Below are 22,216 nucleotides of genomic sequence, written 5' to 3'. Positions count from 1 at the left end.
AGTAAGGCACATCTAGATGTGTCCTAGACAAATCCGATTTAACAAGTGAGATGGCATGATCCCCATGTGCATCGCAAAACAGGGGAGGATTATCAGGGGTCCAAAGAATGCAGAGTTATTTCGGTCTTGTGCATGTTCTGACACTGCCACATGTCAAATGATAACCACAAACAAGAAAATGCAATATGGGTGATGGTAGGTGAACCTAAGTTGGACAAACGCAAGTTATAATTAGTTCAAGATTACTGGCTGGATACATGCATGATTACTTCATCAGCAGTGGCGGAGCTTCATGGGGGCCAACCTGGGTGGTGGCCCCCCAGCTCACAGAAAAATACATGTATATATCTTAGTTTTAGGCCTATTTTTGCACCAAAAATCAACCTATAGTGAATTTGTTTGCCCCCCCAGCCAGTGGCCCCCCCATGATTCTTGCCCAAGCTCCGCCACTGTTCATCAGATAAGTGCTAATTGCACGCAGAGAAGAGCAGGTGCACCACACCACTCACTGTCTGCAAGCCTCGCCTGATCTCGGGTAAGTGCTGAACATTATACTATCTTTCAGCGGATACGTACGATAGAGCCGGCGCATACGGCTTATTGCGCACTACTAATATGGATCTATTACAGCCTAATTAGTGGAAGGAGGTGTTCTTGAGGTGCTCCGGCGCTTCCTCGAAGTTGTGCCTCCTGGCCATGGAGAGGATGGTCTTGTCGGCGACGATGAAGTAGGCCATCCCGGCGACGGTGGAGATGATGAGCGCCTGCCCAGTTGGGTTGATGTGTGCCTTGGCCCACGGCAGCATCCTCACGCTCGCCAGCTGCAGAGAAAGGCACGGAGGAAGAACTTGGTGAGATTGTTCGTCCTTGCAACTAGCCGTGCCGGCTGAGCAATGTGCACTTACGGTGGGGACTGCTGCTGCAACGGTGGCGACAGCCGCGGCCTCTGCAGTTTCGAATCAACACCGGGATGTTAACGATGACCAAGTTTCAGCGCAAACATTACACAAACCCGCAATGTACTGGAGTAGAACAGAGTGGCAAGAGCATCGCCAGCATGGTGAACCGGCGGGCCATGCATCATATCGTTTTGGTTAGTACCTCTGGAGCAGCGCTTGGCGACGGCGAGCCTCTGGTCGAGGTATGCGCGGGTCACCGTAGACATCTTGGCGAGAGAGGTTGGTGGTACGAGAACCCAAGGAAGTGAACTGTTGTGAAGCGTGTCAGGCAAGACGAGTAGTGGTATGTGAGATGGGATGGGGCACAGCTCGGTGCTCTGGCCGGATTTATAGGATGCAAGAAACCGCGAAACCGGCGCACGGAGAGGACGGTGAGCTCAGCTGATACGGCGGGAAGCGAGAACGTGGTTTCGAGACGAGCGGTGGTATCGGCAGGCAGGGGCGGACCCAGGACAAAAATGACCCGGGGTCACATGTCTATCACATATATGTGAATATCAAGTCATAATATTCACTGTAGAAAATTAAACGGTAAAGGAAATATTTATTCACTGTAGGAAATTGAACGGTAAAGGAAATCAAATTAAAGTCCCCAATTAGTGAATAAAGTATAACTGATGACGAGGAAATGCAGCACTTGATCTTGATTGCCTACAAATTAAAAGAAATGAAACCACTTAGCAACCAGGTATACATATTAATTACAGTTATGTAATAAGTAAGTTAAAACCATTACCTTTCTATAATGGTTTCCTAAATTCTTTGATGGCCTCAAAGCGATCACAATTACCGGATCATTACTAACCTTCCTCATTTCATTTTTCTGCACATAACAAATAAGGTTGTGCATCAAGGCGTCGCCACCAAGACGAGTCCGCAAATATGTCTTCACAATTTTCATAGCTGAAAAATATATCTCAACTGTAGCAGTGGCAACAGGCAATATTAGTACTAGCTTCAAAAGTCGATAAACTAAGGGATATACCAGAGGAGCGGTCATTTGCTCGGACATACGCAATGTAAAGATGAAGGTGATGTCTGAGGTCCGTGAGTTCTCCATCATCGATATCTTTTGGATAATGTTTAGCTAGACTCATCAAATGCTCTAAGTTGAAATCATGAAATGATTCATGTGGGATCAAAGCCGCCGAGCAGACAAGTAGTTCAATTTTTTGGCAAACTGTATAAAACTACGAATCATGTCTACTTGAATTGCAATTGCATGGCTGTAAAATAAAACTTACTTACATGTTGCCGGTGCTTCCAGCCGTCTTAGTCTCCTAGAGTATTGAAATATTCTTCTCCACTTACCACTACAATAGCCAAATAGTCCAACAGCCAATACAATCAAAATTTCTAGTCTTATCCAGTAGCCCTAATTTCCTAGGGTTAGAGAAAGAACGCAAGAATTAGAACAGAATTTGGAAATTGCAATAGAGGCGGACGCATAGTGCAAGATACCTATTATCTGTTTCTACACTGATTGGGCGAATTGGGGCGATCTGACGATTGGCGGCGACTGCGAGCGAGGCGTACAGGGGCACGAAGCGCAGCGGCGATTAGAGGAACAGGCGAGGCGACAGGCGAAGGCAGGTACGTATCGATCAATGTGTGTAGTGGGCCTTTTCCAGGGCGTCACGCGCTGCCTGTCGGCTGGGCCGTCTGGGCCCTAGTTGGCTAGTTGTAGCCGTTTGGTCTGGACGGGGTGTCCCTTTAGGAAATTTAGGGGTGTCTAAGCCTACATGGGCTCTAATGTAGTATAAGGTAAGATGATTTTTTACCCGGTGTCATGGGCTACCTCCTGGGCCAACGTGGGCCTGCCCCTGTCGGCAGGCGGGATGGCCGGCGCTGCGGCAGAGCACACGCGCCTCGCCTCTGCAACCGCGTAAAGATAAGGCGTGGATCGATGATTGGGGTTGGCAGGGAGCGTGTTCGTGCGTAGGATAAGACATAGGTAGGAGCATGTGCGTGAATGCAGTGTCTGTCAGCGTGCCCTCCGTTTTGTTGGCGATGTGTGTGGGGTGGGCGCTCCCAGTTTACCGCCAACCCGACGGCAATCATACCCCACCAGCGGTTCCCTGCATATCCTTTGTTTGGCTGGTATCGTTCCCCAGTGTTCATGCTAGCCCTTTTGCCAGGTGTTGATCGCTCATTCAGAAAATGTAAAGGCTGTTTACTATAGCTATCATTTAACTCACTATGCTCCTTCATTTCGGAGCCCTCCTACTGAATTGAAGTTTTAAATTCTGAATTTGATTTACAATTTTGATCAGGTCAACTATTTCTCAACAAGCTCTTTCATTTAGTTGAGGCATTCAATTTTGTATTTGATTCATGATTTTGACTGGGTAAATGATTTCTCAAATTAATGGACAACAACCAGCTTGTAAAAGCACACTAGTCCTGTGTTGTGCACCCTTTCGCCATCTAAAAAAAGAAGCGCCAGCATGTGACGCTATGGCGGCAATATAGTTTATGAGGCTACCAACGCAAGAAACTTTCCTAAGTATTTTTTTTTTGAACGGAACTTCCTCACATTAGTATTTATTGATTAGAAGATAATACATAATCACACCGCCAACAAATCCCACTAACAACCACATTAAAAACCACTCCATCATCTTTCTTCCACACCAAACCAAAAACTATCTTTCTGAAATCCAGCAACAGCAAAGCGAAGCACGTCCAAGCCTTCTTGTAGGGATGAAATCGCAAAAGAAAGTTATGTAGCAATGATAACTTATATGAGAACCGTGTCATAACTGGACTAATGTTGTTCAAATCCAAAGAATTTTAGACGAACTGATTCTACATTAAATTCTACATCGTATAAAATTCGGAGATTTTGGTGAGATCTGAAATAATTTTGGTGTCGTGCAAATATTTACACTAATCTATTCCAAATTTAAGTAAACAAAATTGTGACCACTTTCACACCAATGGCATCGTGTTCATAACAAAAAAACATATATACTCCCTCCATTTCTTTTTAGCCTGCATATAAAATTTGGTCACGGTCAAACTTTGAAAAGTTTGACTAACTTTGTAGGAAAAATATCAAAATCTACAATATTAAAGCTATATGGTATGAAATTAATTTTTCGTGATGCATCTAATTTCATGTTGTAAATGTTGATATATGTTTATATAAACTTAGTCAAAATTGACGAAGTTTGACTTCGACCAAATTTTATATGCAGACTAAAAAAAAATGAAGGGAGCACATCACATGTGCATGTCTGCCATTCACTTAAATTTATGTACTATAAATAAGTACACATAAAAAACATATTATACATCGCATATGCATATACAAAACGAGATGTGTGATTCGCCGGAGTAATTGCCAGATTGAACACGAAGCTGGCGTTTGGTTCGTGGGCGAGAATGACTTGGCTGAGGATATCCTTAACCAGGTGGTTGGGGATAGCCAATTTATGCCGTTTGGTTGTGAGGGATTGGGTGAGTTGGATGACCACATCTTATTGTTTGGTTGGGAGGATAAGAGGTGGCTAGGGATAGGCATTTGTATGTTTGCTGTGAATAGAATTAAAGTTGAACTTCATAATCCAACACTCAACACTATAGTCCAACATCATAGACAAGTTACAACTATTTTCTTCACTGGCACGATGCTACGGGTGTCTTCGTCTGACCTGCAAAAAGAAACGAGACAGAGAAGAGCATCAGGTCACATGTACAGAAAGAACAGAGAAGCTTGCCTCTCGTGTTCCTAATTAGCCAAAGCTCTCTCCAATCCCCACAACCAGATATCTCGCGGTTCCCAGCCACCGGAGCTTAACGTTCCCCGCCGCCAGATCTCCCCGTTCCCAGCCGCCGGCGCTTCCCACTCCCCACCAGCCCATGGCCACATCTCGCCACTAGGAGACGGAGAAGAGAGAGGGGGAGGAGAGACGCTGAGGATTTGAACCTGAAATGCACCGGAGTCCTTGTTGACTCGTACCGCCACCCCGATCCAAATCATCGCCGCCGCTTCTTTGTTCGGGCGAGGGAGCTGTCAAGGTTCGCTCGGGTGAGGGGTAAGACAGAAGAAGGAAAAGGAAAACGATTCGCACGCGAGTGGCTGCCCTCATCCGCGAGAATCTCGCGACTTTCCTCAGCCAGCTTTTAGCCGAATATTCCCAGGCATCTGGCTATCTATATCCTCTCTTGCTCTCCAACCAAACGAGTGGCATCCTCAGGAAAACTGGTTATCCCTGTCCCTATGGTGGATAACCACACAACCAAACGCCACCGAACATGACGATTCAGTTGTGTGGACTGACTTATTGATAGTTAAACAACTATATATTCTGGGAAGATCACTGGCAGCAAGCAATGAAAATGTAATACTGGTTTTTGACATGATGCATGGTGTGTATATACCCCGCTTTGAGAAATTTCGGCATCTTTCTGAGATCACCTCGGATCAAAACAGCACTGTCGGTGAATTTGCTAAGTGGAAACTAGGATGTGAGTACTAGATGTTCTTAGCTGATCAAGTCAATGCCCTGGTGCGTGTGTGCATTCACAGATGTGAGTGCATGCGCGTATGTATGAGCGCTTGTGTATGTACTATTAAAAAAAAGTTGATGTCCTAGTCACGTGGGTGGCAGCGAGCCAACAAGATTAAACTAAACGTCAACTTGAGGTTGCTTAACTTTTTATATAATCTGACTGATTCATAAAAATAGCCACGATAGTTGGAAAAATTTGGTTAAACAAATGCTGGTGCATCATTCAGTATTGCCAGCTCAAAAGATACTGTACATGGCTACTTGCATGATGAAAAATATATTACGAAATGAGCAATTGCACTCGCAGTACAAGACTATCCGGGACGGGAGCATCCCTGACCTCCCTTGCTGATCAGTACGCTATGCACTTTGGCGTACAAGGTTTATTGGGCATTACTAATAATGGATCAAACTAGTGGAAGGAGGTGTTCTTGAGGTGGTCCGGCGCGTCTTCGAAGGAGTGCTTCCTGGCCATGGAGAGGATGGTCTTGTCAGCGACGATGAAGTAGGCCATCCCGGCGACGGTGGAGATGATCAGGGCCTGCCCGGTCGGGTTCAGGTGCGCCCTCGCCCACGGCAGCATCCTCACGCTCGCCAGCTGCAGAGAAAGGCACGGAGGAAGAAGACAGTGAGATGCATGATTGTTGGATGGATCTTGGGGGTGCTTGCAAGAAACGTGTACTTACGGTGGGGACTGCGGCGGCGATGGTGGCGACAGCCGCGGCCTTGGCTCCGGCCATGGCAGCCTCTGCAGTTTGAGTTAAATGGTAAGCCCGATGTCAGAGGATCAAGTCAAGTGTCGGCACAGAGAGAAAGCAGCAAAAAATGGCAAGAGTCTGTTGGCCTTAGGAGCATGCCGTCAGTGATTACCTTTGAAGCAGCGGTTGGCGGCGGCGAGCCTCTGGTCGAGGTAGGCGCGGCTCACCGTAGACATCTTGGCGATCGAGGTTGGTGGCACGAGAACGCAAGCAAATGAACTAGTAGCTAGCAGTGAAGTGTGTGAGGCAAGATGAGTAGTGGTGTGTGAGATGAGATGGGGGCAGAGCTGAGCGGTTCGCTGCAAATCCTTTGTTGATCCCTTTGGTTGTGGGGGAATATAAAGTTGGCCATCTGTTCAAATTTTCCACTAGCTAGCCCGGTCACTGCTTGCACCACCACCGTAGATCTCCCGTTGTCGCGAATCTCGACCCTCGCCCAAGGTTTGGGCAATAACAAAAAAAAATACCAAGAGGGTACGAGAAACGTGTTTACTGAAAAATACCAAGTGGTCACCGTTCAAAATTTACAAATGAAATTCAAATTCAAATTTACTTGTGCTACTAGGTATAACCATGCGATGTACTCATTTTAGTTTCGCTAGCATCACAGTTGTTGTCTTTCGGCACCTCAAGGGCTTAGGTGTTGAGTTTGGTCCCACATGGGCTGGATTTATTTTTACAATACAATAATATATTTTATGCTCAAATTCAATGGGAAAAGGCTACTGTTGCAAAGAGTCAAACGCGTGACCTTAGCGTTCTTTCTTTAATATAGACACCCAAAGGGCATCTAAGATCCAATCTATATCGAGGAAAACAATTGGACGTAGAACAACCAGTACAAAATTAAATTAAATTAAAAGGCATACTAGTCTTCTTCTTTCTCTGATTGCATGCCGCCCGCTGTAGATTGAAAATTGCACTATATGGAAAGCAAAGAAACTCGAAATCTGCAATCACCCTTGCCATACCAGGCTTTGAAGACCGCCAATCGCCACTTGCCCCTGAGACATGATCTAAAAATCGTTGAAGCAACACCGGCTGGAGTATCACCCAACATAGAAGAGGCTTGCAATCCATCACCATCAGTACCGAGGGATGGAGAAATCGGCCCAAGCCACAGAACAACACAGAAGAAGATGTCGAAGTTGTCACACCAATAGCCAGCCATAAGCTCTCCTTAAAAGACACACGAACTGCCAAGATCTGAAAGGAACCAACACATCTGGGGACACAAACTCTCACGGGCTCTTCGGTGGTGCTAGATCGAACGTCGTCGAGGTAGGGAAAGACTAGAGAGACCTTATTCTAATACGCCATTGTCGGCACCACCTCGTCGATGTCGCCGGAGAAGTAAAAACCTAACGAAAAAAGAGAAGGACAGGTCCCCATTCCTCTTTCCGCCGACGAGACCGCCGAATGGAGAAGAGGAGGGGGACCGAAGCTGTAGTGATAGTTGTGGCAGCGGCTAGGTTAGAAAGTGGAAGTGGAAAAGAGTTGTAGGCACTCGTCAAACTTTGGTCAAATTTCATTCAAAATCAATACTCGGCCTGGTGCACGATTGCTCCACAAGGACTGCTTTCAACCTGAACCAACATTGAAAGTGGAGGTGCATGATTCCTACTTCAGGTTCAAGAGGGATTTTTGCACACAATGACAACTCTCGTTCTCTCCTTTGTTGAAACTAGTAAATGTGCACGTTCAACACACGTGTAATCTTAATCCGGCTTGAAAATATACCTGAATTTTCTTTAGAAAAGTAACATAAAAAATAGTTTGTGTAAGCACCACCAGTGGCAGGTCCATCTCTTCCTTCAAATGGGTTGAAAATTGTACTAATCCAACGTAGTTAAGGGTATATGCAAGTGACCAGGGGAGGGGGCACATATCTTATCCTCATGCCACTAAAAGAGAAATCCAAAAATCTAAGCACAATCCATTGAAATCAGCACAACTGATCCACTACCCAGCTGCTACCAAAAGTTCCATATCACTATGTAACCTAGTTGTTTCATAGCGCACGTTGGTAATGAAGCTTAATAACTGTTGAATGTGTGCACACAAGACTTATGTTGGTTCAGTTTTATGAAGCCTGATTTGGGTTCAATTTTCAGTGCATACATGATGCTTTTCTGTTCAGTGAAACGTGAATCAATGCGTGTTTGACGGTGGCGTGTCCCCTAAGGCGGCACTGACGACCTAGGCCTGACGGAGAGGGACGGGCATACGGTCCAGGAAGTGTCCATGATGGTCCAACGGCCCGACGCCAACGGACGCCGCATCCCTGACAGGTCCGACGGCGATGGGCGGTCCAGGCGGTGCCTCCGACGCGCCCCCGCCGGTCGGCAGGCGGTCTAGGCGGTGTTCCCGACAGTCGGCGTCTTTGAAGTTGCGGCGGCGTCGCTATGGCCGAGGCCACGCAAAGGCGATAGGTAGAGGTGGCACGGAGACGTGAGGGGCGGCGTCCTTGAAGCTGTTATGGGTTGAGGCGATGGGGACGGCATGCGTTGCTGAAGCGAGGTGATGGGGCGGCGCTGCGGGGCGGTTCACTGTGGCAGTTTCCTCTCGTGTGAATGGGTACGTAAGGAAGGGAATCGCATGATGGTTCATTATGGTGGTTTCCTTTCATGTGAAAGGGTACGTAAGGATGGGGATCGCGCGATGGTTCGTTGTGACAGTTTCCTTTCGTGTGAAAGTGTACGTAAGGAAGGGGATCGCAAGATGGTTCGTTGTGGTAGTTTTCTTTCGTGTGAAAGGGTACATAAGGAAGGGGATCGGGGAGAGAAATGATTGATTAGCTGTAAACGCGTTTAGCACTAAACATGTTTAGTTGCTCACCATTAGGACAATAAGGACTATCCGATTAACACTAATGGATGGCCAAGATCTGCTGGATCTGCCCTATTGGATCTTTTTATATTGATGATATAGATATAGATGCATGTTTTTCCTCTATAAACTTTCCTTATTTGCCATGCCATCTATTAAACCTTATCAAAAGATTTAACAAGTGAGGTGGCATGATCCCGATGTGCATAGCAAAACAGGGGGTAATTAGGGAGTCAAAAAGAATGGAGAGTTATTTCGGTCTCCTGCATGCTCTGACACTGCCACATGTCAAATGATAACCACAAACAAGAAAATGCAAGATGGGTGATGATAGGTGAACCTAAGTTAGACAAAGGCAAGTTGTTATTAATTCAAGATTACTGCTGGCTGGATACATGATGATTACTTGATCAGATAAGTGCTAATTGCACGCAGAGAAGACCAATACACCACACCACTCACTGTCTGCAAGCCTCGCCTGATCTCGCATAAGTGCTGAACGTTATACACCATCTTTCAGCAGACACGTACGGGCTGGCGTATACAGCTTATTACGCACTACTAATGGATCTATTATAGTCTGACTACTGGAAGGAGGTGTTCTTGAGGTGGTCAGGTGCGTCATCGAAGGAGTGCTTTCTGGCCATGGACAGCATGGTCTTGTCGGCGACGATGAAGTAGGCCATCCCAGCGACCGTGGAGATGATAAGCGTCTGGCCGGTGGGGTTCAGGTGCGCCCTCGCCCACGGCAACATCCTCACGCTCGCCAGCTGCAGAGAAATCGCACGGACCACATCAGACCGTATTCTCAGGAAATGTATTTGCCGTGCAGGGTGAGTGGTTGCTTCTGATGAAGTACTCACGGTGGGGACTGCGGCAGCGACGGTGGCGATGGTCGCGGCCTAGGCTCCCGCCATGGTGGCCTCCGTAGTTTCGAATCAACACCGGGATGTTAATGACGACCAAGTTTCAGCAGGGTGAGTGGGTCGCCGTGCAGGATGTTAATGGCTACAATGTACTAGTAGAACAGAGCGGCAAGAGCATTGCCGGCATGGTGAACCGACAGGCCAGCATGTCGTTTTGGTTAGTACCTCTGGAGCAGCGCTTGGCGACGGCGGCGAGCCTCTGGTCGAGGTAGGCGCGGGTCACCGTAGACATCTTCTCGGGGGCAGAGCTTAGTGGCAACTGGCAAGATGATCCGAAGGAAGTGAACTAGCACGCGTAGTACGACTGTACGAGTGGTAGTGAAGTGAGGTTGGATGGGGCAGAGCTGGTGCTCCGCCCAGATTTATAGCTAGGCTGCGAGAAACCGCGAAACCGGCGTGCGCGCGGAGAGGAAGGCTGATAAGGTGGGAAGCGAGACCGTGGGTTTCACACGATCGACGCGGCAGAGGACAGATGGTTCGCATATAAAAACCATCCCACGTGACACGCCGCTGATAGTTTTTGATGACCACTGCACTGCAACTAGTATACAGGTAACGAAATTGCTAACGGAGAGTAATCTTCTAAAAATGCTAATCAAACTGCCCCCCCCCCCCCCCCCCCCCCCCCCCCCCCCCTGATTTCAAGGGTGGGCCCGTGCGCCCAACTAATGACGAATTAAAAATGGCCATGGACAGGATCGATCGGGGTTGGCAGGGAGCGTGTTCCTGTTCGTGCGTAGGTGCTGCATCATAGCCTCATAGGAGGAGCGTGTGAGTGAGTGTGCCCTCTGTTCTGTTGGCTATCTGTCTGGGCGCTCCCAGTTTTCCGCCAACCCGGCCGCAATCCAATTCCGCGAGCGGTCCGCTGCAAATTCATTGTTTCTTTTTTGTTGCCGGGAAATACTCCCTCAGGTTTTTTTTACTTTTTTTTAGATAGTGGTTGTTGTTTTTTGAGATAGAGGTTCTTTTTACTTCGCGTACTTCTTCCGTCACGGTTTAGAAGGCACGCTTGGAAATTCTCTGGGACCTAGGTGGTTATCTATTGGTTGTGAGATAGGCTAAAAAATAGCATTCACACTATGCATGCATATAGAAATAGTATACGGAGTACTAATTAGTTACTAAAATAAATGCAATGCGCCCTAAACCTTGTCTATTGTGAAAACGCATGCAAATTTAACTGTGCCTTCTAAACCGTGACGGAGGGAGTATTAGATTTCTTCAAAGTCAAGTTTACCATACTTATATAAAAAATTATAAAGATCTACAATATCAAAAAAATATCATATGAAAATATACTCCACAATGTATCTAATGATATTGTATTTGTATTGTGAATATCAATAATATTTTATGTAAACTTTATCAAACTTCGAAGAGTTTGACTTTAAACAAAACTAATATGCAGACTAAAATGAAACGGAGGGAGTATAAAGTTGATCACCCGTTGAAATAACGTAAAGGTTTTCACTATCTAGCCCGGTCAACGCTTGCACAACCACCGTACATCTCCCGTTGTTGCGAATCTCGACCCTCACCAAGTTTTTGGCAATACCCAAAAAATACCAAGAGTGGGAGGAAACACATTTACCGACAATACCAACTGGACACCTTCGAAATTTTTAAATTAAATTTATTTGTGCTATACTCATTTTAGTTGGGAATTCGCTAGCATCGCAGTGGTCGTCTTTGCGCACCTCAGCAAATGCAAGACCTTAGCGTTGAATGTTAGAGTATCTACAACCAGACACTTCATGTTGGCTTTGTGTGTCTGGGCGGGCCATTCAGTCATTGACCGCACAAAAAATAGCAAGCCAGTCGGCTCCCTCAAATCGGTCCTATGCGTCCCGGCCGACCGGCATCCCTCATATCTAGCCCATATCTAGAAAGGGTATGGGGAGACTCGGACGTGCCCACTATGTTGGATCCGACAGACATGACCCACCATAAATTTCATGAAATCACCTTGACCTAGCCGGACCTGCCCTTTTCCTCTCCTCTTTTCTCCTTCGTCTGCTACGACTGTTCCCTAGCTTCACCTTTGTCCTGACCCCAAGGCGCCAGCATCACTGCCACAAAACTCCTCCCCGCCATTCTCGTCACCGCAGTATGTCTCGCTCCTCCCGTCATACACCTTGCCCTCCATGTGTTCAATAATGTCCGAGCAGTGTTTCTTTTTAGCAAAACGATTGGTTCGTCGGATGAGGAGTATAAAGAATAGGAGCTTGATGAATTCATTCAAAAAGAGTTCATCGACTCATCAAAATCGGACGACGAAGATGCCAAGTTGATGATGATGATCAACATCCAGGAGGAATTGGAGATGGAACTGGAGCACATTCTGAACTTCAAAGATTTGGTCAAAGTGAAGAGAGTTCTAAACTAGGATAGGGTCGTTGGCGCACGACTGCTTTATTAGGACTATTTTCAACCCGGACCAATATTCCCTCAAACATTTTTTGTCTTATGCGCAAACCCTTATTCTAAGGTGTGGGGGTGGGAGTGGAGGTACATGACCTCTGCTTCAGGCGCAAGAGGGATTGTCGTTCTGTCCTTTGTTGAAATGCACATGTGCTCTACCCGCAAAAAAATGCACATGTGCTCTGAGGATTATTTTCCTTTTTTCTTTATAAATACGTTCCATATTTGCCACGCCATCTATTAAAACTTATCAAAAGATTAAACAAGTGGGTATAGGGGGTCGAAGAATGCGGTGTTATTTCGGTCTTGTGCAGGACCTGCCACTCGCCACATGTCAAAAGATAACCAAAAACAAGGAAATGTAAGATGGGATGATGATGGGTAAACCTGAGTTGTACAAATACAAGTCATTATTAATTCAAGATTACTGGCTGGATACATGATGATTACTTCATCAGATAAGTTGCACGCAGCGAAGCGCAATGCTACACCACTGACTGTCTGCAAGGCTCGCCTGATCTCGAATAAGTGCTGAACATTATACTATCTTCCAGCAGATACTTCCAGGCCGGCGTGCAGATTATAGCCTAATTAGTTGAAGGAGGTGTTCTTGAGGTGGTCCGGCGCGTCCTCGAAGGAGTGCTTTCTGGCCATGGAGAGGATGGTCTTGTCGGCGACGATGAAGTAGGCCATCCCGGCGACGGTGGAGATGATGAGCGCCTGCCCGGTCGGGTTCAGGTGCGCCCTCGCCCACGGCAGCATCCTCACGCTCGCTAGCTGCAGAGAAAGACACGGGGGAAGAAGACAGTGAGATGCATGATTGTTGTATCTTGGGGATGCTTGCAAGATAGCGGCGCCAGCCGAGAAACGTGTACTTACGGTGGGGACTGCGGCAGCGACGGCGGCGACTGCCGCGGCCTTGGCTCCGGCCATGGCAGCCTCTGCAGTTTCGGATCAACATAGGAATGTTAATCAAGATCAGTTTCAGCAGACACATAAGCTGCAATGAATTGGATATACGAGCAGTGCTGGGCTGAGGCCGGAACCAGTCGTCGTTGGTTAGTACCTCTGGAGCAGCGGTTGGCGGCGGCGAGCCTCTGGTCGAGGTAGGCGCGGGTCACCGTCGACATGTTGGCCGAGATCCCAAGGAAGTGAACTGGTAGTAGCAGTGTAGTATCAGCAGTAGTAGTGAGACAGTGTGACAGTGTGAGTGAGATGGATAGGAAATGTGGTCTGGCCGGATTTATATAGGTTGCAGGAAACCGGCAACCGGCGTGCGCGCAAGAAGACGATTTGATACGGTGGGAAGGCAAGCGAGACCGTGGTTTTGGCCTTCTGGGCGGTGGTTCAGGCGAGCTGGCTATACCGGCGGGCGGGCAGAGCACAGGTGGCGCCGCTCGTTGGTCACAGTATAAAAGCCATCTCACGTGCACTGCACTCCACTGCAACTGGATAAGAGGAGGCAGGGAGCGTGCGTAGGATAACACTACACCAAGAAGAGCATGTGGGCGAGTGCAGTGTGCCCTCCGTTTTGGCGCTCCCAGTTTTCCGCCAACCCGGCAAACTCCGCGAGCGGTTCGCTACTTTTCGCCGCGAGACTGCTAGTGGTTTTCTTTTCTCAAAAAAAACGACTGCTAGTGCTAGTACTATTCGGTTTACCCCTGTGGACACTTCGCCACCAGCCCACCAAGGAAAAGAGAGAAAAGCATGGATAAATTCAAATATCGATTTGTGAGCCAAGAATCACGTGCACCCGGTCAAGAAAAAACCATAAAAATCCCCCAAAAAAATCATGGTACATAATTTGGTGTGTGCGGTGCTCCCCAAATTTCATAGTATTTGGCCTTATGAGTAGCTATCAGCAAAAAAGGAAAATGGGTCAGAACAATACATAAACGGTAAACTTTTTACAGAGCTTAAATTTACAATACCAAATTATCTACCATGCAAAAATAAAAAAATAGATTTTTTGAATGTTTCTACTATTTGTTTCGTATTCTTTATTCATTGCGGCTGTAGAAGAGGTTGGGCACCGAATCGCTGCTTCCGAATAAATTAACCTACACTGCTAACGAAGATTGCTTGGCGTGGACGAGCTCGCGCGCTCTCTGGATCGTCGTGCGTTCGTTTGGCTCGGGATGTGGGACGTACGCAGTATTAGCTGTGGTGGTTCAGGGGATATTTATTGTGTGTACGTGACGGCCTGAGACGCCGTGAGAGCGGACTGTGGTGTTAGACGATTTGGGCAGTACTTATAGTCGTTGTTGCCTCTTCCGCTCTCCGTCGCTGCCGGCCCTCGGCCATAGTCGCTGTTGCCGCTTCTGCCCTCCGCACTGCAGGCCCTCGGCCATGGTCGTCATCGCCCGCTTCCGCCTCCTCTACTGTCAACCCTCTCCATGGCCACCGCTGCCGGGCCTTGCCCATGGTCGCCGTCGCCACATCCGCCTTTGGCGAGCCCTCGTTGTATGTGTTGCTAATGCTATTGCAGCCACACCATAAAAAAGATAACGCGTGCTCAAGAGCATCACCGTGCTTGCCGCATTTTAGTACCATGGAGTTCACGTGCATGCATGTGTGCTCGTCGAGGAAGAGAGATCACGGACGAAAGGAACTCAGAGACGAAAATCGATTTACATCAGTACTATCTGAACTTTTCAAGTCCAAACAAGGTATCCTATAAATCAGCTTTAACATAGCAACAATTTAGAACTAGTTTTCCTAAAAATCCTCTTAAAACAGGTTTTGCTAATACTTGTTCCAAAATGTCATACCATCTACCCCGGTGGGTCATATATATATTTTTGCCGTGTCGAGTATACATTTTGATGATGATATTCATAGGGGGGGGGGGGGGGGTGAGAGTCGCAGGTCATAGTCAGAGAGAAGGGTTTTCTTCCACTCTAGTTGTGAGGTGGAGAAAGCATTTTTGTGTTTTTGGTTTTTGCCACGTGGGTGTAGTTGCGTGTATGGTAGGTTTATTTATTTATTTTTAAAAATCTACATGCGAAACATCTTGTTTATTGTATTTTGTGATGCCGTCTTGAGGTAACTTAGATGTACTCCCCCCGTCCCATAATATAAGAGTGTTTTTGACACTACACTAGTGTAAAAAACGTTCTTATATTATGGGACGGAGGGAGTAATTGTGAAGAGCAAGTGTTTTTTTATGGAAAATATATTTTTGGGACAATAGAGTTTCTTGATTTTGTAAGAGAGAGAGAGAGAGAGAGTAGCTTTCCTTAAGTAATACTCCCATCGTTTTGAATTTCTTGTCGTATAAATGGATATATCTAGATACATATACATCCATTTATATCCGTTTTAGAACAATTAATTCGGGACAGAGGGAGTAGCATTGACGAAGTAGATTTACTATTTTTGGAATAGGAGTTTAAAATTCATAGGTAATCTTGCACAACCTGTACTAAATCAACGTAAAGTATTTCCAAACGAATGAATACTATGCAATTACAGAATATAGCTTTAATTTAATCATTCCATAGTTGTAACAGCATACAAATGTTAACTTTTAGAGATAATATTAAGCGATAATCCATTGCAGCTAGCTCTCGTCCAAACAAGAATTAACCATGTCTCATCTAGAAAAGTAAATCAATCAAACCAAGAATTAACTTTACTCTAACTCTGACAGGTATTGGTGGTTTCTCTTATTCTCCTCATGATGGTAACGCATAAGGAGAGCTACATATTTTGGCTTGTGCGACCACCAGAGTTTGAGATTAAAAATTCACAGTTTGATATAAGGATAAATCGCAGGTGACATTTGCTCCACTTCCTCCTGCTTACAGTTTCTGTTCATTACTGAATTTGATTGATGGAGTAGTAATTTCAATATTTTATACTGAATCTGATTGATGGAGTTTTTGATTCATCCCATGTCATCTTGTTCATTACTAACCTCTGGCAGCCCTCTCCGGGGATCCCGCATGCGCGATGTTGGGTATTGCTCTGCCAGTGGCACATTTCAGACGATAACCACCACCAAGAAAATGTAAGATGGGTGATGGCAGGTGAACTGAGTTGTACAGATGCAGGTTATTATTAATTCAAGATTACTGGCTGGATACATCATCAGACAAGTGCTTGCACGCAGAGCGGCAGAGAAGCGCAGTACTACACCACTCACTGTCTGCGAACTTGGCCTGATATCAGATAAGTGCTGAACATTATACTATCTTTCAGGCCGTCGCTGCGCACTATTAATGGATCTACTATTGTAGTCTAATTAGTTGAAGGAGGTGTTCTTGAGGTGGTCCGGCGCGTCGTCGAAGGAGTGCTTCCTGGCCATGGATAGGATGGTCTTGTCGGCGACGATGAAGTAGGCCATCCCGGCGATGGTGGAGATGATGAGCGCCTGCCCGGTCGGGTTGAGGTGCGCCCTCGCCCACGGCAGCATCCTCACGCTTGCCAGCTGCAGACAAAGGCACGGAGGAAGAAGTGAACAGGGTGAGATGACTGTTCGTCCTTGCAACTAGTTGTGCCGGCTGAGAAACGCGTACTTACGGTGGGGACTGCGGCAGCGACGGTGGCGACGGCAGCGGCCTTGGCTCCGGCCATGGCAGCCTCTGCAGCACCGAATCAACACAGACATGTTAACTGGTTACGAGATCTAGTTTCAGCGCATAGGCTGAAATGTGTATGTGTACTAGGACTAGTGGTAGAAGAGACGCTGGCGACATGGTGAACCGGCGGGGCATGCATCATATCGTTTTGATTAGTACCTCTGGAGCAGCGGTTGGCGAGGGCGAGCCTCTGGTCGAGGTAGGCGCGGGTGACCGTGGACATCTTGGCGGAAGAGAGCTTGGTGCCACGGTAGTACTAGCAGTGAAGTATGAGCAGCAGTGTGTGTGATGAGTGAGATGGATAGGAAATGTGCTCTCGCCGGATTTATATAGGCTGCAGGAAACGGCAAGCAGCGTGCGGGCACTCAACGGAAAGAAGACGATACGGTGGGAAGGGAAGCGAGACCGTGGTTTTGGGCGGCGGTTCAGGCGAGCTCGCCATACCGGCGGGCGGGCTGGCTCTGGCTGGTCGGTGCTGCGGCAGAGCACAGGTGGCGCGGCCTCGTTGGTCATATAAAAAGAACCATCTCACGTGCACTGCACCCCACTGCAACTGGATAAGAGGAGGCAACGGGGTTGGCAGGGCAGGAGGAGCATGCGCGCGAGTGGAGTGCAGTGTGTGTAGCCCTCCGTTTTGGCGAGCGCTCCCAGTTTTCCGCCAACCCGACAAACTCCGCGAGCGGATTGCTACTTTTCGCCGCGAGACTGCTAGTGCTAGTACTATTCGGTTTACCCCTTGTGGACATTTCGCCACCAGCCCATCAAGGAAAGAGAGAAAAGCGAGGATAAATTCAAATATCGATTTGCGAGCCCACCATCATCTGCACCCGGTCAAGAAAAAGTTCTAAAAATCCAGAAAAATCATGGTAGATAATTTGATGTGTGTGGTGCCCTCCAAATTTCATATTATTTGGCTATATGAGTAGCTATCAGCAAAAGAAAATAAAATTAACGAACAATACGTACAGAGCCTAAATTTACAATACCAAATTATCTACCATGCAAAAAGAAAAAAAAGAATTTTTGAATTTTTCTAGTATTTATTTTGAATTTTCTATTCATTGCGGCTGGAGAAGAGGTTGAGCACCGAATCGCTGCTTCCAGATAAATTAACCTATACTGCTGATGCATATCTTATAAAAAATGAAACATATTTCCGGTGCGACTGTTTGAAAATGAAACCTCCTTCTTTCCCTGCCCGTGCCCCTGAGAAAGGCAGCGTACGCATGCATTGCTACATACTCCACAACCACATGTACTGATGTACGTATATACGCACGTGCGCGTCCGTTTCCAACTAATTCTCGCATCTACTATCCCTATAAAAAAAACATGCTCAAAAAAAATCCCTATAAAAAAACGAGAGGGCAGATCCAACTAAGCATATTAGCCGTCTGATTACATAATCTAATGGTCTAGAACAGCACTAACGAAAATGCTACTCTGCTTCGTCTCATAATCCATACTTCCTCCTGATGTCCACCCCCCACCCCCCCCCCCCCCCAACACGCCTACTGCTCCCTCCTCCGGCGCCCATGTCCTCTTGCCCCCACCCCCCACCGACGCTCCCGGAAGAGGGGAGCGGCTCCCATGCTCATGTTGAGGCGCCACCTGAGGCTGCCTCCAGTGCTGGCGGCTCCCCTCATAGCGTCTATGGGCGCCAACGGCGGGCACCATGCTGCCGATCTGGCCACCCCCAACCTTTCTCCCACCGGATCCCCGGGGTCACTCATCGACCCATACGAGACCACCCCCTTCTCCACCGAGGTAGTTGCCGCCTGCAGCCCTGCACAAGTGTCGTCACCTACATCTTCTCTATGCGTTCCCATCTCCCCCGCACGAGGATGCACTCACCACACTGTCCACACCCTTGAGTAGGTAATTCCTCGATTGATAACTTTTCTTCCTGCTGTGACTTGCATTTTTCTACCTTGCTCCAAATTTAATTCCATTGGGACTGTATGATTGAATGTCAAATAAAGATCAACTTTGTGTCTGGTCGATTCATGGAAGTGCAAGCTGAATTATATTCTGAATATGATTATTACTGCAAGTTGTATTCTAACACACTGTGTTTTCCACCGACTCTGGCTTCATCCCGGTGGTGTCGCAGCACTGGATCCGTCGCCGAACTTCCCGCACGATCTCGCGCAGACGCCGCCGCCGGAACGAGTCGAGTCTCTGCTGCCACAAGTCACCTGCGGTCGAGCCCCTGCCGTCCCTCCTCTCCGCCTGACCAAGTCCTATCCGTGCACCGCTATCCCAGTTGCCCCTCTGCATGGCCCCTATCAACCGCGATGAGGACACCCGTCGACCTGCAGTACTCGCCCGGCCATCTATGGTTTCTCTCAGGTGAGCTTCTCTCCTTGCATTTGATGCTCTTTGTTCCCATTCATTCTCCGGTTTGGTGAGCATACAGTTTGATGTGTGCGCCTATGAATTTTCTCTTTTTATGAAGTATGAACTCTAGCACGGCGAATGAATCTGAGGCGATGGATTTAGCTTCGCGGACTGTCCTGTCTATATATTTCGTCCGTCTGGAAATACTTGTCAAAGAAACCTAGATATATTCCTTTTTCCGATGAGTATTTCAGGACGGAGGGAGTAATTCTTTATGTAACCAATGATTCAATAGTGAAATCCTAGGTGTCCATGAAAGAAAAATGCGTGTGCAAGATCAGTGGATTGATCTTGTTTTAGAACCTGGAAGAACACTAAACGGTGAAACAACTTACGTTATTGTCCAGCAATGCGACCACAAATCCACAATGATTTCTTACATTGAAAACACAACTTGAGTGGATATTGCACCATTGTGTTTATATTTAGTTGATATATTTTTGGAAAATTTCATATTTCTATTATATGTGCTTATGATTACTTGATTAATGCTTGATACGTGCGTTGCACGTGCACGTTTACTAGTACTAATAAAAAGATAGACGGGCAACTTAATTGAACAAAACAGTAAACAGGTTTTTGCACCATCTCAGCAGCAAAGATGGATGGCGTGCGTCCGTCCGTCCCCACACTCCCAGAAAAACTGGGGTTGCCGACGGCCAAATCTATGCCGACGGCCCCCGTCGGCATCTATGGACCTATGCCGACGGCCAAGGATAGGCCGTAGGCATAGAATAGCCGTCGGCATACATCCATCTATGCCGACGGGGCCGTCGGCATAGACGAGGCCGTCGGGACCGCCCGAGATACGCCTACGGGGCCCGTCGGCATAGGACAGGCCGTCGGCATAGCCCGGGCCCCCGTGCCTGGTCAGCGCTGACCATTTGACGGCGTTGACCCTACGCCGACGGGCGGTAACGGCGGCCGTCGGCACATCTGTGGCAGAGGTATGCCTACGGCATAGCCGTCGGCATAGGCCCCTCTGCCACGTCATCGATCCGTGTGCCACGCCACGTCATCGATTCGTGGGACAACCTCCGTGTGTGCACAGATATGCCGACGGCCTTGCCGTCGGCATACGTTTATTTTACTTATTTTTTTTATTTTTACTTTGGTTATCTGTGGCAGAGGTATGCCTACGGCACAGCCGTCGGCATAGGCCCCTTCGCCACGTCATCGATCCGTGTGCCATGCCACGTCATCGATCCGTGGGACAACCTCCATGTGTGCACAAGGCCGTCGGCATACGTGTATTTTACTTTATTTTTTATTTTTACTTTGTTTTGTTATTTTTACTTTATTTTAGTTTTTGTTTTTGCATAAGATAATTATGCCTTATCTAAAAAAAACATACCCGATGGTATATCGATTGCCCCCCGTTACGAACGCCGCTATCGCCGTGTCACGGAGGGGGGAAACGGTCGACATGGAAAGAATTCTGGTTGGTGGGGGGATTCGGGGTGTAGCTATGTCACCGAAACATCGCACGGGTCCCGATGCATATGTGAAAGTGTTCATGCATGCGTAGACGCCCGTCTTGGGGCTCCGGGGTGTGCCCCCCCTCACGGACGGCAGCCTCCGGGGGCTAGCATGCCGCCAAATCTTGCGTAGGCGGCCTCTCACAAGTCTGGAAGTGATGTGGCGGTTGCAAACGCCCGACACCCGTGTCCGGGGTGTGCCCCCCTCACGGACGGCGCCGCCGCCGGCACCTGGAGGGGGGAAACGGATGCGTCGGGTCTACACGGAGGGGATCTTGCTGTGGGTCTGGCCCGGATGTTGCTCCAAAGTGTTCCTATGGGCTGACCTAACACAACCGGGTGGGGAGGTCCACTGGTCAAAGCCCGTCCGTGCAAATTCAAAGGGCTAGATCTCGTGGTCAAACGCTACAGGGTTAGGCGGGACGGGGGCACTGGGAGGTAGCAATGCCACCGGAGCGTCGCACCGGGCCCTCATACATGCGGGGTGGTGTGGTGGCATGTCTGTAGAGGCGGGACGCGTCTCCGAGGCGTGGCCCCCCCCCTCACGGACGGCGATGGCACGGTAGTATACGTTCTGTGGTAACGATGCGGCGTCAATATTACTAAATACTCGGAGCGCGATAAAATCATGAGTTTTTTTACACGACGTGGGCACATGTGCTATAGGAACGATGGTATTTTTTTCATAATTTTTGGTGATGGAGAAGTATCCGAAAAATTCCCTCTACGCGGATTGCCCTTCGCGCGTCTACGGCTGTGGACGGCGGCCTCCGGGGGCTAGCATGCCGCCAAATCTTGCATAGGCGGCCTCTCACAAGTCTGGAAGTGTTGTGGCGGTTGCAAACGCCCGGCACGCGTGTCCGGGGTGTGCCCCCCTCACGGACGGCGCCGCCGCCGGCACCTGGAGGGGGGAAACGGACGCGTCGGGTCTACACGGAGGGGATCTTGCTGTGGGTCTGGCCCGGATGTTGCTCGAAAGTGTTCCTATGGGCTGACCTAACACAACCGGGTGGGGAGGTCCACTGGTCAAAGCCCGTCTGTGCAAAGTCAAAGGGCTAGATCCCGTGGTCAAACGCTACAGGGTTAGGCGGGACGGGGGCACTGGGGGTAGCAATGCCACCGGAGCGTCGCACCGGGCCCTCATACATGCGGGGTGGTGTGGTGGCATGTCCGAAGAGGCGGGACGCGTCTCCGGGGCGTGGCCCCCCCTCACGGACGGCGATGACACGGTAGTAGACGTTCTGCGGTAACGATGCGGCGTCAATATTACTAAATACTCGGAGCGCGATAAAATCATGAGTTTTTTTGCACGACGTGGGCACATGTGCTATAGGAACGATGGTAT

The 22,216-nt window shown here is 48.2% G+C and overlaps 3 protein-coding genes, 1 long non-coding RNA gene and 1 pseudogene across 6 annotated transcripts; all 5 read right to left on the bottom strand.

The window, feature by feature from the left end:
• Positions 1-486: 486 nt before the first annotated feature.
• On the bottom strand, positions 487-1,243 carry LOC125519742 (early nodulin-93-like). Its single transcript, XM_048684491.1, has 3 exons — positions 1,102-1,243; positions 906-946; positions 487-821 (listed from the first exon to the last, which is right to left on the bottom strand). The coding sequence occupies exons 1-3, from the start codon at positions 1,163-1,165 to the stop codon at positions 636-638; spliced, it is 291 nt and encodes a 96-aa protein (XP_048540448.1). The 5' UTR covers positions 1,166-1,243; the 3' UTR covers positions 487-635.
• A 2,928-nt stretch (positions 1,244-4,171) lies between these two features.
• LOC125519743 lies at positions 4,172-5,171 on the bottom strand. Its single transcript, XR_007288297.1, has 2 exons — positions 4,891-5,171; positions 4,172-4,615 (listed from the first exon to the last, which is right to left on the bottom strand). It is a non-coding gene; the product is annotated as an uncharacterized LOC125519743 (long non-coding RNA).
• Positions 5,172-5,671: 500 nt separating this feature from the next.
• Positions 5,672-6,547, bottom strand: LOC125519741 (early nodulin-93-like). The gene is made up of 3 exons (XM_048684490.1): positions 6,347-6,547; positions 6,163-6,224; positions 5,672-6,074 (listed from the first exon to the last, which is right to left on the bottom strand). Exons 1-3 carry the CDS (start codon positions 6,408-6,410, stop codon positions 5,889-5,891), a joined length of 312 nt encoding a protein of 103 aa, XP_048540447.1. The 5' UTR covers positions 6,411-6,547; the 3' UTR covers positions 5,672-5,888.
• A 2,847-nt stretch (positions 6,548-9,394) lies between these two features.
• LOC125519391 lies at positions 9,395-9,980 on the bottom strand (annotated as a pseudogene).
• Positions 9,981-12,758: 2,778 nt separating this feature from the next.
• LOC125519740 (early nodulin-93-like) lies at positions 12,759-17,380 on the bottom strand. 3 transcript variants are annotated; one of them, XM_048684489.1, is made up of 3 exons: positions 17,153-17,371; positions 16,935-16,996; positions 12,759-13,187 (listed from the first exon to the last, which is right to left on the bottom strand). In XM_048684489.1, exons 1-3 carry the CDS (start codon positions 17,214-17,216, stop codon positions 13,002-13,004), a joined length of 312 nt encoding a protein of 103 aa, XP_048540446.1. In that variant the 5' UTR covers positions 17,217-17,371; the 3' UTR covers positions 12,759-13,001. The 3 variants fall into 3 exon arrangements, with proteins under 3 accessions (XP_048540446.1, XP_048540444.1, XP_048540445.1); XM_048684487.1 differs by lacking the exons at positions 16,935-16,996; positions 17,153-17,371 and adding exons at positions 13,290-13,351; positions 13,477-13,653; XM_048684488.1 differs by lacking the exon at positions 12,759-13,187 and adding an exon at positions 16,448-16,842 and having other exon boundaries at positions 17,153-17,380.
• Positions 17,381-22,216: the final 4,836 nt, after the last annotated feature.

This window comes from Triticum urartu, chromosome 7, assembly GCF_003073215.2.
Source record: "Triticum urartu cultivar G1812 chromosome 7, Tu2.1, whole genome shotgun sequence".
Taxonomy (NCBI): domain Eukaryota; kingdom Viridiplantae; phylum Streptophyta; class Magnoliopsida; order Poales; family Poaceae; genus Triticum; species Triticum urartu.
Note: the sequence above shows the minus strand (reverse complement) of the source record. Positions and strands in the feature narration are given on the sequence as shown.